The sequence below is a fragment of the Dendrobates tinctorius genome, unplaced genomic scaffold (genome assembly GCF_039654945.1).
Source record: "Dendrobates tinctorius isolate UK_male_01 unplaced genomic scaffold, ASM3965494v1 ptg000084l, whole genome shotgun sequence".
In the NCBI taxonomy this organism is placed as follows: Eukaryota; Metazoa; Chordata; class Amphibia; order Anura; family Dendrobatidae; genus Dendrobates; species Dendrobates tinctorius.
Window position 1 is genome coordinate 19,046,620 of NW_027361752.1, and position 19,118 is coordinate 19,065,737.

General features: G+C 39.3%; 1 protein-coding gene across 10 annotated transcripts in view; it reads right to left on the minus strand.

Annotated features, from left to right (window-relative positions):
- Window positions 1-19,118, minus strand: part of ROBO2 (roundabout guidance receptor 2) — a 582,091-nt gene that overhangs the window by 15,312 nt on the left and 547,661 nt on the right. For 6 of the 10 annotated variants that reach the window (XM_073584461.1, XM_073584462.1, XM_073584456.1 and 3 more), the window contains 5 exons: window positions 17,183-17,464; window positions 15,404-15,526; window positions 9,572-9,728; window positions 7,841-8,098; window positions 3,870-4,069 (listed from right to left, as the gene is read on the minus strand). In XM_073584461.1, coding sequence (XP_073440562.1) covers window positions 3,870-4,069; window positions 7,841-8,098; window positions 9,572-9,728; window positions 15,404-15,526; window positions 17,183-17,464 — 1,020 coding nt within the window. The remainder of the gene's footprint in view (window positions 1-3,869; window positions 4,070-7,840; window positions 8,099-9,571; window positions 9,729-15,403; window positions 15,527-17,182; window positions 17,465-19,118) is intronic. The other 4 variants (XM_073584464.1, XM_073584459.1, XM_073584460.1 and 1 more) reach the window with 2 other exon arrangements.

Sequence of the window (19,118 nt, forward strand, 5' to 3'; positions counted from 1 at the left end):
CATTGATCAAGTATTTATCAGAAGCTAAAACCATTACAACACTTATGAGTTGTAATACACTCGTTATTCCCACTGATTTGGGGGTAATTTATATCACTCTATGCAAACTGTTTGGATATAAATGTCTACTTAATCGTGTGATGAAAATGTAATTCATGCCATTTGACTTTATTTATTTTTGTTTACTGAGTTACTTTGTGCTTCTTTTTATACTTCGAACATTTCTCAAAGCGTTTGAGCTATTGGGAAGAAATGCGCGCAGAACATTAAGTAGTTGCTCAAATGTTACAGAGCAATAAAATACCAGGATAAAGTGGCATCTAGCTGTGTCTCTCTATTACATCTGCAGCTCTGAAATTAATTTACGGTCAGTCGTCAATTCATTTACATGTCATTTTATGCTAAACCCATCTTTTCTTGATGAATGTGTAACACTGTATATCCATTTACACAAAACTCTGTGTTTTAGGATACGACGATGCTAATTGTTACATTACCATTTTTATGAGGTTGAAAAAAAACTATCTGCGATTCCCTTTCAAGTCACATATTTAATTTATAAACTACATTTTCCTCAATAAATGGAATCCTGTGCAAAAAAAGAATTATGTGATATTAAGATATTGATATATATCTACAGTATCTATTTGATTCATAGTAACAGTTATCAAGGCCGAAAAAAGACAATTGTCCATCCAGTTCAGCCTATATTCTGTCAGAATAAATCCCCAGATCTACGTCCTTCTAAAGAACCTATCACTGTAAGATGCAATATTGTTACGCTCCAGGAAGACATCCAGGCCTCTCTTGAACCCCTTGACTGAGTTCGCCATCACCACCTCCTCAGGCAGGGAATTCCAGATTCTCATTGCCCTAACAGTAAAGAATCCTCTTCTTTGTTGGTGGAAAAACCTTTTCTCCTCCAGACGCAGGGAATGCCCCCTTGTGACCATCACCTTCCATGGTACAAAACAGATCCTCGGAGATATTTGTATTGTCCCCTTATATACTTATACATGGTTATTAGATCACCCCTCAGTCGTCTTTTTTCTAGACTAAATAATCCTAATTTTGCTAATCTCTCTGGGTATTGTAGTTCCCTCATCCCCTTTATTAATTTTGTTGCCCTCTTTTGTACTTGCTCTAGTTCCATTATATCCTTCCTGAGCACCGGTGCCCAAAACTGTACACAGTGCTCCATGTACGGTCTAACCAGGGATTTCTACAGAGGCAGTATAATGCTCTCATCATGTGTATCCAGACCTCTTTTAATGCACCCCATGATCATGTTTGCCTTGGCAGCCACTGCCTGGCACTGGCTGCTCCAGGTAAGTATATCATTAACTAGGATCCCCAAGTCCTTCTCCATGTCAGATTTACACAGTGGCTTCCTGTTCAGCGTGTAATGGTGATATTGATTCTTTCTTATATGTGTATAACCTTACATTTATCATTGTTAAACCGCATCTTATATCTATCTATCTATCTATCTATCTATATCATATCATACCTATCTCATATCTACCTATCATAGATATATTAATCTACACTATCAACATAATATATCTGGTATCTTATAAGGATGATGTAGAAGACTATAGTTCCAAACAACTGGAAGGTAACCAGAGAGAACAAAGAGACTGCACAGAAGAAAATCTATAACCTCCACTTTACCTAAGCAGTCTATTATTCTCAGTAATGGTTCAGAGTCTCATATCTCTCACAATATATAAGGAGAGATATGAGACTGCTGCACTTGTTGGAGTCTCATCCAACCTTTAGTTCAAAGGTACATCAGTTAAGACCCATGTACATAAGCTAACTCCATGCTGTATCACCATGTGCCTCTGATTGCACATCCTCATGGCTCGCTCCATTGCATTTCATGGTATGGTTGCCATGATTCTAAGGAAGAATTCAACGCCTCACAAACACGTCACAGCGCAACATATCGCGTGCTTACAAGTCAATTTATCTTTTGCAACCAAGGCATCCCTCCACAGGTCAATGTGCAGGAGCCATAATACTAGCTATTAAACAAGAGGAGGCAAAAAGAATCACCCCAAATGTTCCAAGTCTGACTTTGTATTTGTGCCTCTTATAAGGCTTTCAGTGATTACCATCACTACTGGTGTAATGTATACTCAGATATCAGTGAAGTGACTTAGTTTCTTCATTTCTGCATAAAATACTGGTAGTGAGGTGCCTTTTTAGCACAATTATGTATAATGACTAGTAGCTTGTGCTTTACTATCACCATTTTGGATGTTACGAGAAGTGAGTTCCTTCCGTATCACCATTGTATATATAGTATTAGTAGTGAGGTTCCATACTATGACTATTGTATATAGTATTAGTAGTCAGGTTCCATACTATGACTATTGTATATAGTATTAGTAGTGAGGTTCCTTCCGTATCACCATTTGTATATAGTATTAGTAGTGAGGTTCCATACTATGACTATTGTATATAGTATTAGTAGTGAGGTTCCTGACTATTACCATTTGTATATAGTATTAGTAGTGAGGTTCCATACTATGACTATTGTATATAGTATTAGTAGTGAGGTTCCTTCCGTATCACCATTTGTATATAGTATTAGTAGTGAGGTTCCATACTATGACTATTGTATATAGTATTAGTAGTCAGGTTCCATACTATGACTATTGTGCATAGTATTAGTAGTGAGGTTCATACTATGACTATTGTATATAGTATTAGTAGTGAGGTTCCATACTATGACTATTGTATATAGTATTAGTAGTGAGGTTCCTTCCGTATCACCATTTGTATATAGTATTAGTAGTGAGGTTCCATACTATGACTATTGTATATAGTATTAGTAGTGAGGTTCCTGACTATTACCATTTGTATATAGTATTAGTAGTGAGGTTCCATACTATGACTATTGTATATAGTATTAGTAGTGAGGTTCCTTCCGTATCACCATTTGTATATAGTATTAGTAGTGAGGTTCCATACTATGACTATTGTGCATAGTATTAGTAGTGAGGTTCATACTATGACTATTGTATATAGTATTAGTAGTGAGGTTCCATACTATGACTATTGTATATAGTATTAGTAGTGAGGTTCCATACTATGACTATTGTATATAGTATTAGTAGTGAGGTTCCTGACTATCACCATTGTATATATAGTATTAGTAGTTCTGAAATGATTCTCCTTGTTATGATTTTTTTACATGACAAAAACCTCGCAATTTAACAGGGGTGTGTAGACTTTGAATATCCACTGTACAATATTTTCTCATCTCTGATATGTAGTGGTAGCAGTGAGGTGCTTTACTATCACCATTCTGTAGTATTCATGAATAGCGTCATTCTCAAGTATAATAAATGAATGCACTCTGCACCAGGACTAGTACAAACACAAAAAAGTATCAAGATTCATGTATTCCTGTTCATTTCACTGACATAGCAAGATGTGAAACATGTAATTATATATGAGTAATCCTACCCCACTTTTGCCCTCAACATTACGCGAAATGAAGACAAAAAAAAGAGACACAGAAGTGTCCGGACCGACATAAACTGTGTCTGATCCTGTTACGAAAGAGAATACCATTACTTTCTAATTAAAAAGGAAAACTATTTATGTCTCCGCGTGTGAAGTTTCTCCTTCACATGTCGCAGTCTTCGCTTTCCCCGTAGAATAATCTATTGATGAAAGATTTCTTTCAAGTCTTAACATTTTTTAAAATGCATGAAGGTTCTTGTCTTCTTGCAGCAAATCAAACATATTTTCAAAAACCAACTTTAACTTGATGTTTCCAGAGAACGCATAATAAAGAGGTCCCTGGAACGCCGTGATAGCAAATATATGGTCGGCGGTCACACAATCCATACCTGTGACGGAACTGTCCAGATTATCCATACTAGACCCTGGAGTATGTTCCAGTCCTCGGAGAGGTCGGCTCATGTCATCCTCGTGATCCTCTTCTCTAGGATCCGGTAGATCTTTCTCTAAGTCAGATATAAAAGCACCTGACACATATCCCATTGGAGGGATGGACGCCAATGGTGGCTGGCTATTGGTCTGTAAATGCCTGGAGGTTGAAAAATAGAAGAGCATGTCACAAAAGTCTGCATTTTGGACGCCTGGCAGTGGCGCCGCCACGACCAGATTGACACGTTAAATTATCAATTATATGCAGATTAGCTGGACAGAGTGACACTCATATATTTATAAGGAAATGGCTTTTGGTTCATGAATTATTCATTTTTTGAGGGTGAGATTGAATCGCTAGCTATAATTGAGGTAGTAAAGTTTTGTGTTCTCTCATCACATGAGCAGTGTGCTTCGTATCGGGGAATATACAGAGAGTGGTGCAGTCCAATATACGCTTGCATATAGACATAGTTGTTATTTTTGAACATATTTGTCAAGGATTAGAATATTTCTTTTTTCATAGAAACAGCGCCACCCTTGCTCATAGCCTGGCATTACAGTTTCGCTCCGTTCAACTGAATGTGCTTAAGCGGCAAGATCTGACACAGCCATTTGTATGGAATGAGGCTGTTTCCAAAAAAGAAAAAAAAAGCAGATTTATTCTAAATCCAGATAACATCGTAAATTTATAATTTTATGATGTCAGCATGCAATATAAAAGAATATGAATGAATTAATTAATTCCACTTAGATCCTGGTAGGCTTCGATATTTCCCCTTTCTATATAAGGTGCCAGAACGCACAGCATGTACTTTCTTCATACATAAGTAGAAAGCAAAGATCTCCCCTATCATCCCTTATTATCTATACCCAAATAAGATGGAGCTTCCTATTTAGGAGGTATTTTCATATGCTTGGTTATTTACATAAAGCTACACTTTCTTTCTTCAAAAGATGTTCTGCAGCAGCGGGTGGAGATTGCCGTTACCCAGAGCTAGTGAGGAACTAGTTTCATAAAGGGGTTGTCCACTTCTTGGACAACACTTTCTTAAATGCTGTACTCCCCAGTATAAAATAAAAATAGCAGATACTCATCTAAGTGGGACTACAGACCCTGTTCTCTCACTTTGTGAAAATGCTGTTTGCATATCTTATTTCCCATGGTGCTTTGTATGCAGCAGCGGACATAGACAGAAGACTGACCCTGTGCATGAACAATATATGAGCCCTTTGCAGTCACATATCTCATCAAAAGGCACAATTCTACAATTGGAAGGTGGTAGTGGCTCCTTCACACCTTGGGCCCCTGTGCGACTGCACAGGTTGCACCAATGGTGTATACAAAAAATAGAAAAAGGCCCAATTTAGCTCATCGCTTATGTGTTAGAGATAAGAATCCCAGGAGACTTCTAGTGTAGACAGTTTAGGGACTGGGTCTGATAGAAGGGGTATGAACTGGTCTGGCTTTCAGGTCAAAAGCTCTCTCCAACACCAAAGAGGGTAGATAAAATGCAGCCTTTAATCATATAGGATAAAATAAACTGGGAGAATGTGAACATATTAGAAAAAAACATAATGCTGACGCGTTTCGGGTAGGAAAGCCCCAAGCTACAATTATGGGTTTTTCTACCCGAAATGCATAGACAATATGGATTTCTTCGTTAATAGATGTGCATTCTCCCAATTTTTTATCCCGTACGATTAAAGGTTAAGTTCTAACTACTTGCCTTTGGTGCTAGAGAACACCCAGTTTTGTACAGATGGTATGTCCACCCCTGACTGCATGGCCTATAAGTTTTCGGATACCAGCCTGGTGGCCTTTTTAAGTATAAACTTCATGCCTTAGACACCTCCCATCCATTGAAGATCTCTCAACCAGCCAACCAGTCTCCTACTTCAAATACGAGGCTATTTATAAAGCACATGAGGTTATCATACCACCAAACATGGCAGCAAATAGAGGACCAACAGGGAGCTAGGCTAGGTGGGAATTGATGTTTCTGATGGCGCATTCATTTTTTCGTTAAGCAGCTCCATAAGCGTATGATCCCGCTAATAAAAATGCAAGAGAGTTGTCATATTGACTATGAAATACTGTCCTACATTCTTGATATTTAAGACCCTATCCCTTTAATTAGGTCGTTGGAGTTTACACATCATATATACTGTATAAACTTTACAACTGCTGCCAAGACTCCATAATGGAGATGGGGGAGGATGATATTTCACCTGACCGGCTGATTTACTTTTCTCCATTTTTTGACATATATGAATTATCCTTCTAATTGTAAGAAATTCCTATGATTTGTAAGTCTAATAACATCTTCAGTATATGTATCTCTATATAATAAATCAAATTATACAGTAGTCACCTTCATTGATCTGCCCTTCAAATTAAATTATTTATGATAAGGAAACACCACGTACATATAAATCCGTTTAATGAAACTGTTAGACTGCAAATGATGACATGAAATATGCCTGCAATTTCAAGATTAGTCCCTTTTAGCGCAAAGAAAAGAAATTACAGCATAAATGGATTTAGTAGAATTAGAAAAACACATGGCTGCCTTCTTCCAAAAACAGCGCTACCCTCTTGTTCATGGGATGTATGTGGTATTGCAGCCTAACCTCCCTAATTTCAATGTACTGGAGCAGAGCCGCAATACTACACAACCTGTGGACAGGTGCGGCACTCTTTCTGCAAGAAACCAGACATGTTTTTCCAATACTGGACATGCCCTTTAAATGGAGTCATCCAGGACTTTCATTTGAAACATAGGTTATCAGTATAGGGGTCCTAAATTCTGGGATTCTACAAATCAGATATTAGTAGGACAGAAGTAAAACTGCACGTATCTGGAACACCACATCTCCATATGCTCTGTAATGGCCGATCTCTTGGACTGCAGCTCACTTCAATGGGATATGAGCTGCAGTACCTAAGAATGGCCACTATGCTGTGTAATGAGTTGTGGTATTTTAGTGCTATACACTGTTAACTTCTGGCCATTATCTTTTAAAAGCTGATTGGCTCAGAGTATTGCCTGTTGCACTCTCACTAATCAAAAAACTGATGGACTTTTCTGAAAATAGGCCATCAATATCCATTTCTTGCACAACTTTCAACATGATTTTAAGGAATAACCCCAACCAATGGATGTTAAAAAGTAATTATCTACAGATTTAGCAGAGCTGAGCTTGTCAGATGCGACAAAGTCACAAGCATCCGTAATAACTGACACATTTCTAGCTGCAGCCACCACTAGGGGGAGCTAATTATATATGTATTTATACATCTGGCCCTAAATACAAAAGGAGCTGTATACAGCTGTATACATGGATATCCTCAGTTGCAGCTGCAAGTGGGTACATGACTGCATCACCGTGAAGGAAAGCAGTTCAGTATGGTTTCTATGGGCAAATAAGCTGTTTTTTACATGTTGTTTAGTGATGAGTGAGTATACTCGTTACTCGAGTTTTCTGAGCATGCTCGGGTGATCTCTGAGTATTTTGGCGTGCTCGGAGATTTAGTTTTCATCGCCTCAGCTGCATGATTTGTGGCTGCTAGACAGCCTAAATACATGTGGGAATTCCCTAATAAACAGGCATCCCCCACATTTATTCACGCTGTCTAGCAAATCATGCTGCTGCGGCGACAAAAACTAGATCTCCGAGCACACTAAAATACTCGGAGACCACCCGAGCATGCTCGGGAAAACCCAAGCAATGAGTATACTCGCTCATTCTTAATGTTGTTGTCATACAATCACCTTTATTAATTTGTAGTACATAGTGAGTTCTTCATGAAACGAGTAAATTGTCAAATCACAAACCAGATGATGTCATAGCAGCTCAAATGGCAGCAACATAAAACAAAAGCAAAGAAGGCAACATAATTCTGAGATGATGGTACACAGATAATTACCAGGACTGCTTTGTAATGTCAAACTGATACGCTCTGGTTAGCTCCTCCAGGTGAGCCTGGAGCATGGGCTGCATTTCTTCCCTTGGTGATGGCGTCAGTGTTGCTGTTGACTGTTGGCCAAATGAGATGGCTGGTGAAGATGCAACACCACGCACTGGTGGAGTAGGAACTCTGTCATCTTCTTCTAGTTCATCATCAGAGCCCTGGTGTAAGTAAGTCTGGACTGGTAGAGGAGGACACCATCCATCACTGTCATACCTTGAAGTACAAGACAAGGTAGATATAGTCTTTAAATACAGAAATCAAGGCATGACCAGGTGAAGAAATCTCTTCTGTTACCGAATTGCTTTTCTTTCTTTTTTCTGGAGGAAGTGGTTGGCATAGCAGCATAATACAAGTCAAGATTCCCCATGACTTGTGTGAAAATATAAGCTTTTCAACAGACGCAACATATGAAGGATTGTCTGTTCTTTAGGCAATCCCTGTATGTGTTACCGCTGCCGAACAGCCGCGAGACACGCAGCAGCGGTGACTCAAACATAGTATTCGAGCACACCAAAGATATTCTATTAGCACCTTATCCCAGCTTGTTCGCTCAACACACTACTTCCAATGTTCCCGGCAGTGTGAGTGCTAATAATAAAGGACGATGCACTAATAAGAACAATGATTTTTGACGCATCCCATTGTTCTGTTGTCAAGATCCGCCCTCTAGCAACAAATCGTAACCATTTCCTTTTTATGTTACTAAAAACTTCTAATTTAGATTGATGCATATATCCTAAAATCCCTTTATAAATAAAGATAACTAATCTTTGATGGTTCAGACTGAGATAATTGGTCAAACTGGGAATAAAGCTCTATTTTCTACAAAACAATTCATACATTTTTCATTAGTGTTTGAAACAAAAACGCTGTAGGATCAAATCTTACACGGAATGTAAATGCTTAATTATTTCAATTTTATTTTTATATCATTGCTTTCAAATTCAGGATTCTTTCATTTGGCCAATTATGAAAAAGAAAATCAATAAGATAAAAATTAAAGATGGTGATTTATGGTTTTATAAACTTTTTCTACATTTCAAAAACGAGAAGAAAATAAAACAAAAAAATAAGAAAAAAATCTACAACATGCTGGAAGCTACTTCTCCAAAATTCTCTTTCTTTTTTGGGACTCTACAAATCTCCAAAATTATAGGTCACATCCTTCAAAATCACAAAGTTTGACACAGCTCAAAGCTCCCAATAGGCATTAAAAATCAAGAAGTCTTTCTCTGCGGGAATAAAAGATATCAAACTGAGATCAGAGAGACTCCTATGATAGTTTAAAAATAAACTGTGTAATCTCTTAAAAATAGTCTTGATTGAACTGGAACATAGAAAAGCAGTTTGGCTGAAAAATTAAATGAAACATTTAAAATATACAAAACATGTACTTGAACATTTTAATACGAGCGCATAATGGCATAGCATAAAAGACTTTGCCTCCTTACCGATTGTTAATAATACAGTATCTAATGCTAATTTTAATAGAATCTCACTTCAGTCATAGTAGATAACAGTAAAATTAATCCAAATAGGGTTTTCTCTAATTTAGGAAACCCACTGACAAATATGGTATCGGGGAATTCAGAGTTACAAATGGGAGGTCTTTTTAAAAATAAAATAATTTTCTAATTAAAAATTTAAGAGTTCAATGACAATTATAACAACAGAGCTAGGACTTACCCTGTTTCCTGATGTTCTAAGCCATAATGTTCAATCTCAGTGCCTGGAAGGGGTTGGATGGGTGGTGGAGGTAGCGGAACATTAGCCCAGTTAGATCCATTATTTTTTTGTGACTTATTACTGTTTTTGGTCTTCTTTTTCTTTCCTCCTTTCCCACCTGTTGTGAAAAATTAAAGAAAAATTTGCATAGTAAATGAATTCAGAAAACATGTTGCTGTAAGCATTGAAATACAGAAATTAAAGTAAGATGGGTGGTTTGTTATAAAAAAAGAGTATATATTCTATGTCATGATGTACTCACTAGACCCCAAAAATTTTCCAGTTAATGTCTCCAGTAATCTACCCTTATTTGTGTAATGGCTAACTTTAACTTCACACACTAAGGCCTCTTTCACACGTCCGTTTATTTCCGGTACCGAAAAAAACGGTACCGGAGATACCATTGTTTGTGTGTCCATGTGTCCGCATGTGTACTACGTGTGGCACACGTGTGGCAACCGTGTGCTGCATCAGTACCACATGGACGGCCACAGGGGAAGAAGCGCTACAGTAAGCGCTGTTCCCTGGCGGCAGGTGCTGAAGCCGGCTGTCATCATTCTCCCTTGCTCTGCCGGTGAGCAGAGGAGAATGATGAGCGTTATCTTAAAGTCTGAATGATAGCAGGTGGGGGCTGTGGAATACCCCGATCATCCGCACCTACTGCCACTGTTATTAGCGGCAGCAGGTGTCGGATGATGGGGGTAAAAGTACCAAAAGCACCCACCTGCTGTCTTTTGGACTTTAATATAACGCTCATCATTCTCCTCTGCTCGCTGGCAGAGCAGGGGAGAATGAGAACCGGTTTCAGCATCTGCAGCTGGGGAAGAGCGCTTACTGTAGTGCTTATTCCCCGATGCCGATGTGTGACACACATGTGTGTTCTCCGTGTGCACATGTGCGGGACATTTTGCCGTCCGGGCTGATGGCAAAAAACGGACATGTCAGCGTGTTTTGCCCACGAACACACAGTCTGTAGAAAAATACTGACATGTGCACAGATCCATTCATTTGAAGGGGTCTACGTGAGTACGTGTCTCCGGTACGTGTGAAAACTGTCATCACACATACAGGATACACAGAGGTGTGAAAGAGACCTAAGGCACACATCTGAAAATATTCTGTCTTATTCTGCAGACTTTTTTGCTTTATGATAGCCTCAGTTCTATAGCGCATATTTATGTGGTGAATCTTTTAGAAACCTTGACAAAGATAGCCTCAACTTTACAGCATATTCATATACAGTGCCTTCAAAAAGTATTCAGAACTTTTCCATATTTTTTCCCGTTACACCCACTAACTTAAATGTATTTTATTGAGATTCTATGTGATATGATAACCTATCGCAGCAAGTATTTGTGAAATATAACTGAAATGATACATGGTTTTCTAATTATTTTCAAAATATAAATCTGAAAATTATGATGTGCACTAGCATTCAGCCCCCTGTAGTCTGTCACCCCAAAATAAAATCCAGAGTGAACAGTTCCCTCCAGTAGTCACTTAATTCGTAAATTTAATTCAACTGTGTGCAATTTATTCTCAATATAACTTCAGCTGTTCTGTGATGGTCTCAGAGGTTTGTTTGAGATTATTAGGGATCAAATAGCAACCAGAAAAACAAGGAACAAACCAGACAGGTCAGGGATAAAATTGTGGAGACAAGTAAAGCAGGGTTAGTCTATAAAAAATAGCCCAAGCTATGAACATCTTACGGAGCACTGTTCAAACAGTCATCCAAAAATGAAAGGAGTATGGCACAACTGCAAACCTACCAAGACATGACCATCCACCTAAACTGACATACCAGGAAAGGATAGCACTATTATGAGAAGCAGTCAAAAGGTCCATCATCACTCTAGAGGACATACAAAAATCCACAGCTGAGGTGGAGAATCTGTCCACAGGACAAGTATTAGCTGTATACTCCATAAATCTGGCTTTTATAGAAGAGTGGCAAGAAGAAAGCCATTTTTGAAAGCAAGCCATAAAAAGTCCTGTTTGCAGTTTGTAAAAAGCCATGTAGGTAACACAGCTAGCAGATGCATGAAGGTACTGTCATCAGATGACACCAAATACAACCCTTTTTTCTAAATGAAAAATGCTATGTGTGAAGGAAAACTAACACTGCACATCACTCTGTAAACACTATCCCCACTATCAAACACGATGGTGGCAGAATCATGCTGTGGAGAGGCTTTTCTTCATCAGTAAAAGGGAATTTGGCTTGAGTTGATAGGAAGATGGTGGAGCTAAATACACAGCAATCCTGGAGTAAAACCTATTAGAGGCTGCAAAATACTTGAGAATAGAGAGTGGGTTCACCTTCCTGAAGGAAAATGACCCTAATCAAACTGATAGAGGTACTATGGATTGGTTTAAATCAAAGCTGTAGTGCCCACATTTCTGCCTGCAATCCCTCTCTCTCTCTGCAGAGACACCAGCGTACTCACCGCCGAGGTTTCATTCTTGCTCCTTCCGGTTCTGCTGCTGCCCAGTGTGCATGCACTCCTAGTAAGTCTCTGGGCACTGTGCTTAGGGCACGCTCACAATTCCTCTTTCTTAAAGGGGACGCGCGTGTTCCTTTAAAGTGTCCGCAGCCAATAGCTGGAGGTCACTTACTATTTAAACTGCCTTGTCAGTTCTCAGGTCCCAGCACTTGCATCTCAGCCTGCTGCACCCGCCAGCGCTTCCTCCAATGGTAGCCGATTCCACCGCACCCATCAGTGCTTTCCTCAATGGCAGCCGAGCCAGGTGCACCTGCGAGTGCTCACCTCAAAGGCAGCCGAGCCAGTTGCACCCACCAGTGCTCCTCTCTCAGTCAGACTGTCCTGTCTGCACCTGCAGTTCCAGACCGTCTTGTCTGCACCTGCAGTTCCTGTAATCTTCTCTGCCTGTCTGCATCTGTTGGACATTCCCACAGGCCATCTTAGCTAGCCGTTCCTAGGGGTCAGCTGCCATCTACCCAAGGTCAGTCCTCGAGTAGTAGTCTCTCCACGGATCGAGGTGTTGTTAGCTGCTGCATGTCTGTGGTCGGATTGGGTGAAACTCCTAGTCACGCCCCTTCCTTGGGCTTTGGCACAGTGGTTCCACCACCCAGCCCATTACAAAAGCATCTTCATGTGTTTGTATGGCCCAGTCAAAGTCCAGACCTAAGTCCCATTCAGAATCTGTGGCAAAACTTGAAAATTGTTGCTCACAGATGCCTCCATCCAATCGTAATAATTTAGAGCTATTTTGCAATGAGGATAAGGCAATTTCTGCCTCTAGATGTGCAAAGCTTGTACAGACAGACCTCAAAAGAGTTGCAGTAGTAATCATTTCTATCCTGTTTCACAAATAGTTCCTACCTTATGTTGGTATATCACATAAACTTCAAATAAACATTTAAAGTGAACCTGTTATCAGGATTTTGCCAAGTAAACTACAGGCATTGTCATGTTGGCGCTGTTACACTGATTAAAATGATATGAATGGGGTGAACAAATCCATCCTGTGGTTCTTGTGTAATCAGTGTTAAAAGTTTTCAGTTAATGAGATGCTCATGCTTCGGGGCGGGATTGTAGACAGGGTCTTATCTTGATACTCTAGGCTAAACCAAGAAAAGACCTGCCCCCAGGCCCGCTATGAATCACAAACATGTTTGACATCATAGAGACAGACTGTTTTTGCTTCGGGGCAGCCTGTGGGCAGGTCTCTCCTTGGTTTCTCTGGCCTAGAGCACCAAGATAAGACCCTATCTACAGTCCCACTCCAGAGCACGAGCATCTCATTAACTGAAAACTTCTAACACTGATTACACAAGAACCACTAGACGAATTTCTTCACCCCATGTATTATTTTAATCAATGTAACATCATCAATATGGCAATGCCTGTAGTGATCTTGGCAAAATCCAGCTGACAGGTTCACTTTAAGTTTGTGGGTGTAACGTGAAAAAAATGTTCATGGGGTAGGAATACTTTTTCAAGGCACTGTGTGTATTTAAATATATATATATATATATATATATACCCTTTAAAGACTTTCTAATGGATGGGTATTTATTCAGAAAAGCTAAAGCTAAGCTAAAACTAAGATAAAGCCTGCAGTCTACACATTTTATGTCTGACCTGCCCAGTTTAGATCATATTTCCTCAAGGATGTCTCTTTGATTCTCAAAAACCACCCCTGCTTAGATTCTATTAAAATCTTAGAATGAAAGCTTTATTAAAGGGGTTTTTTATTTAAATAAAGCTATTTAGTCATAACAAAGAAGAAAAAGGTGAGTTTGTAATATAAAACTATTTATTTTAGCATTTTCCATTTGTACAATGTAGTCATCAGTGTATACAATGGAACTTTTTATTCCGGTTTTCATGGCAACATCCAGTATTATGTATGTGTACTGTATGCATGTAAATACAATGTCTTCCACTAGTCTAAAAAAAGACTAAGCATACCGATGCTTTCTAAGACTTATAACAATACATTTAAAAGAAACAGAAATTCAATAGAGAACTGTATATGTCCCTGAACTTAGCCATGGCAACCAGAATAAAAAGACCCATTCTGTACTCAGCTGACTGCATTCATATAAATAAAGAGAGGTGCAAAATAGAAATGAGGCAGCTTCTATTTCTATTTCACAACTTAACAGCTTTACATTTAGAAAGGTCCAAGTTCCTAAGTACTATGAATTTGGTGGGGATAGACTGGGCTCGAAGGGTGACATTGACTGGATGCAGTTTTATGAAGGGTTTTCTCGTTAAGACAACCCTTTAAAAAAATAATAAAGCCCACCTGGATATTATCTGATTATTACAACTTCAGAAACCTTTGGACGTTTTCTTATCAAATGAGTGACTGGTGATTCAATCAAAGTAAAAGTTGTTCTTGTGAGTGACTCCCCACTGGTCGGGTTCGTGCACATGGCCATATTTTCTGTAAGAGTGCAATCCGACAAAACATCAGATTGCACTTGGACCAATATTATTCTATAGGGTCGTGTATATGTCAGATTTTTTCCTCGTACTGAATCGAAAATCGCAGCATGATCGATTTGCATCCTATAGTTGGATCAAACTCAGGCATGCAAGTTAATAAGTCCATGGAAACCATCGGACTGCACACGGATGATATCTGAGTGTACGGATTTCCATTGGCTGACAGAATAGAGAAGATGGAGGATTATATTTCTCCGTCGTCTCCTCATCCGAGAAAATCATATCACACTATGATCAAACACTGATCAGCGTTTGATCAAAGCATAATTTGCCTAATCGCACTGACTCTCTCAGATGTGAGTACATTCACTTGTCTGCACCTGCCCTTTCAGGAAGATCTCAAGTAGGGGATCCCGTTTACGATGATTATATGCCCCGATAAATGTAATCGAAAGGGGTGGCCTTATCCATTGAGCTCAATGACTCAATAAAAAAATGTGCAAGAATGGATCCTTTGATAAACTAGTGAAGACCAGAACTTCTAGTAGCTGGTTATTTTTTTCCTATATAAATTAAAAGAATTAGCAAAGTTGTACAATAATTTGTGAGAATGGGATAAAAATGACTCAGTGAGTAAGCCATTAACAGATTAGAAGCAAAAAATATTTTCATTTGGGTACAAGTAGAAAAAAAACATTTTGCAAAGAATATAAATCATGAATCAGAGATATGCATAGTGTACTATTAGAGTAAGACCAACTGTCTCGTGCAGTGACTGAGTTAGGCATCCACACACACACATTAAAGCATACAATGAGTGTTATATCAGACATCTGAGACACAGGTCCTGTATCCCGCAGTGAACACCAACCTGAAAGGCTGCCGCTTCTTTCAGAGCTGTTGTGTGAGCTGGTGGTGCTGAAATCCTGTGACTGGTTGTGTGGCATTCTATTTGACAATCCCTCAGCACGATAGTCGGGAATGTAAAGTAAGGCTAAGGGTTAAAGGGCAGAGGTCACCGTGGCATCATGTGATTAGTACAAAGCTCATGCGCCACATGCAGTTTGCAATTGAAGCGGAGGTGACAGAGGCAGGAGGTTGAATGTTTGAAATGGATATAGGACTGGGGTTTATTGAAAGACCATTTCCCCTTTAATTTAAAATAAAGAAAGAACATCTCCTATCAAATTAGTTAAAAACATCTGCTCAGTTGATATACCTTGTCCTACAGCTGCATGGTGACAACTAGAATTTAGCACAAAAAAAAAATTCACAGGACCCTAATCCAAGGGCCACATCACATGTCCATGGCCACTGGATCAGAACCTTGAGACCCTCCTAGTCCCCCTAGCATTTCTGGTGCCTCTAATGACCAGTAGTTCACTGAGAGCAACACATGTATGCGGTCACTCTGGTCTACTAATCAGAAGAAGAGCCAAAGATGTCATAGGTGGCAGGAAATTTGCTGGGTTCTTGTCCAATGGTCATATCAGTTGTCCATGGCTCTTGGACAAGAACCCTGAGAACCCTAAGAAACTCCTACTACCTACAACATTTTGGGGGCCTCTTATGACTAGTAGCCTGCTGGGACTTCATTGCATTGCAGAGCAATGCATGTATGAGGTCACCCTGGCCTAGTAATCAGAAGAGAAGACAAAGATGCCCCACGTTGCAGGAGATTTGCTCGGTTCTTGTCCAACGGCCATATCAGTTGTCCATGGCTCCTGGATAAGAACCCTGAGAGCCTCCTACTAAGTCCAGCATTCTGGGTGCCTGTTCTGACCAGTAGCCCACTGAGACTTCATTGCGTTGCAGAGCAATGCATGCATGAGGTCACACCAGGCCTAATAATCAGAAAAGGAGCCAAAGATGCCACACATTGCAGATTTGCTGGGTTTTGGTCCAGCAGTCACATTCACTGTCAAAAGCTCCTGGACAAGAACCCTGAAACTTTTTACTAACTTTAGCATTCTGGGTGCCTCTTCTGACTAGTAGTCCGCTGAGACTTCATTGAGTCGCGATGCGATGCATGTACGATGTTACTTTTGTGTACTAATCAGAAGAGGAGCCTAAGATGCCACAAGTGGCAGGAGAGTTGCAGGATTCTGGGACAGCTGCCACGGACAACCTGAGTTTTGCAATTTTATTTTTTCATCATAGATAACATAGGGGTTGCCATTAAGCTTTCTCTGGGCCCTTGCACAGGAAATCTACCATTAAATGGTTATTCCAGAGTTAGAAAAACAACCTCTGCTCTTTTTCAGGAAACAGTGCCACTCCTATCCAAAGGCTGTCACTATCCTTACGCAAGTGATTACAGCAATACCAAACAATATCAGACGTAGCCAATGAATATGGGTGGCACTGTCTTTGTAAAAAAAAAGTCAGCAGATTCATCACTATAGAGCTATGGTCATTATAGAAACAGATATAAAAGTCGATGAAATTAGAAAAATAATTTGATAGAAGATTTTCCTTTAAAGGGGGTAATGCTCTTTAAGGACAATTGGAGATTTTTAGCAAAAATCTGCATGCATTACATCCTCTATTAGTGAAGGTGACAACAACTATCAGTTATCTACAATGACACGTAAGGTTTCTACATGCACGAAAACGGGAAACCTCATCTAACTACACTTCTACAACTTACCATTGTTTCCTTTGCCCTGATCAGTTAGGCAATACCCTAATCCGGTCAGGTCAGACTTCTGCTGGGCTGAAGATTTCCATTGTTGGTCAGGTAAGTCAACCGCCAATTCATGGATACTGTTGGAGTGCAGAATCTGCGTGGTGGCATATGGCGTGGTTTGTGCTATTTGCCCCGGGCAGTTAAAGCTGGACTTGGTAGTAAAGTCGATACTACTGTATATTGCGCCATCAGACAACATTGTCGCCGTTTTGTCTCCCTGGCCTGGAACTGCTGGTAGCACATCTACATTATTGGCATAAGAAGGGAGAAAATCAGGAATTCTCAGCTATTATAGTTTACAATAAAAAAAAATAAATACACACATTTTCATTCAGTCCGTTTGCATTTCAGCTGAGACAAGAAAGCATGAACCAATGAAAGAAGAATGATGTACAACCATCGCCTGGCTATCAGCATTCGTGACAGGCCTAGCACTTGTCCTTCACGTTCCACTGCTTAAAACCATCCTTTCATCCTTACACCTTCAAGTGAGAAGGTGAAGTTTAGAATATTTCACAACAGGCGGGGTAAAAACGGACTCCATACTTCATTTCATGTCAAGCTGTCTGCTCTACTGACAAATAACAAGAAAATGAATCCACAAATCTCAGAAATCTACCACCCCTCCATGAAAACAATGCGAATCTGGTGCCTGATTGGAAGTGACACAGTAAATCTCTCTGAGTAGCTAAAGCTGTCCGTTAATCACCATATAAAATATTGTGTGTGATCCCGAGTCTGGACGAAGTGATAAACTGCATACACAATCGAAAACTTCTAACTGGCCTTGAAACATTGTGAAATAATATGTGTAAATAAATTAATCAGGACTTTTATTATTTGCGGGTTAATTAGTGGTCATTTACTTGATCCATTTATATAAAGCCAACACATTCCATGTACGGAGACTTGTGCTCGCAATTTAAATTCCAAAATGAACTATATCTATATTTTGGGCGAACGGCAGGAAATCAGGTAATGGAAAACGTGCAAACTCAAAGTACACATTGCCCCTGGTCTGATTTGAACCCAGGATGGCAGAGATGCAAGACAACATTGTAACACGTTGACTCAAGTAATTATTTTCTATTTTCTTTATAAAATGTTTATGGAAAGCCTGGGTGGCAATTATTATGAGAAAAAATTTAAAAAAAAAAAAAAAATATATATATATATATATATATATTCCATCATTGACATCACAGCTTTGTCAACGCTTCAAAACGAGTCACTCTCTGCATTTCTGCTTTGTATCAGAATTATATTTTTTAATCTATGATGGAATAAAGTTTAAAGAAATTTTACCAGGAGCAAAATATATCTTTTTTTTATTTTTTTCCCATCATCACATGAATATTCCGATTGTGATTTTCCTGCACACTAGACTATGGCAATTAGTGAGCTGGCATAATTTTTTCTACTGACAATTATTACGGCCCTATTAGATTTTCCAGATTCAGTCGTGAAACTTAGACATGAGTGTATTTTTAAAAATTCAAATTAACCAAGTTTTCCCCCCAAAATTTGTAGATAATAAATTTGTGCAATTCTCAATACTGGAAAGCTTGTAATTGCTCAGAAAATATATATGGGGGAAAGTAGGGAGAAAGACAGAGAATCTTGCTGACCATTACAGCTTACACTCTACATTAGAGAGAAAGGACCAATGTTGACCATAAGAGTTTACACTCTACAGGTGAGAGAGGACCCCATTGAAAGTAAGAGCTTACACTCTACAGGAGAGAGTGAGAGGACCCTGCTGACCATAAGAGCTTACTTTCTGCATAAGAGAGGACCCTGCAGACCATAAGAGATTACACTCTATAGAAGAGAGAGGACCTAAATGACCATAAGAGCTTACATTCTACAGGAGAGAGAGAGAGGAGTCAGCTGACCA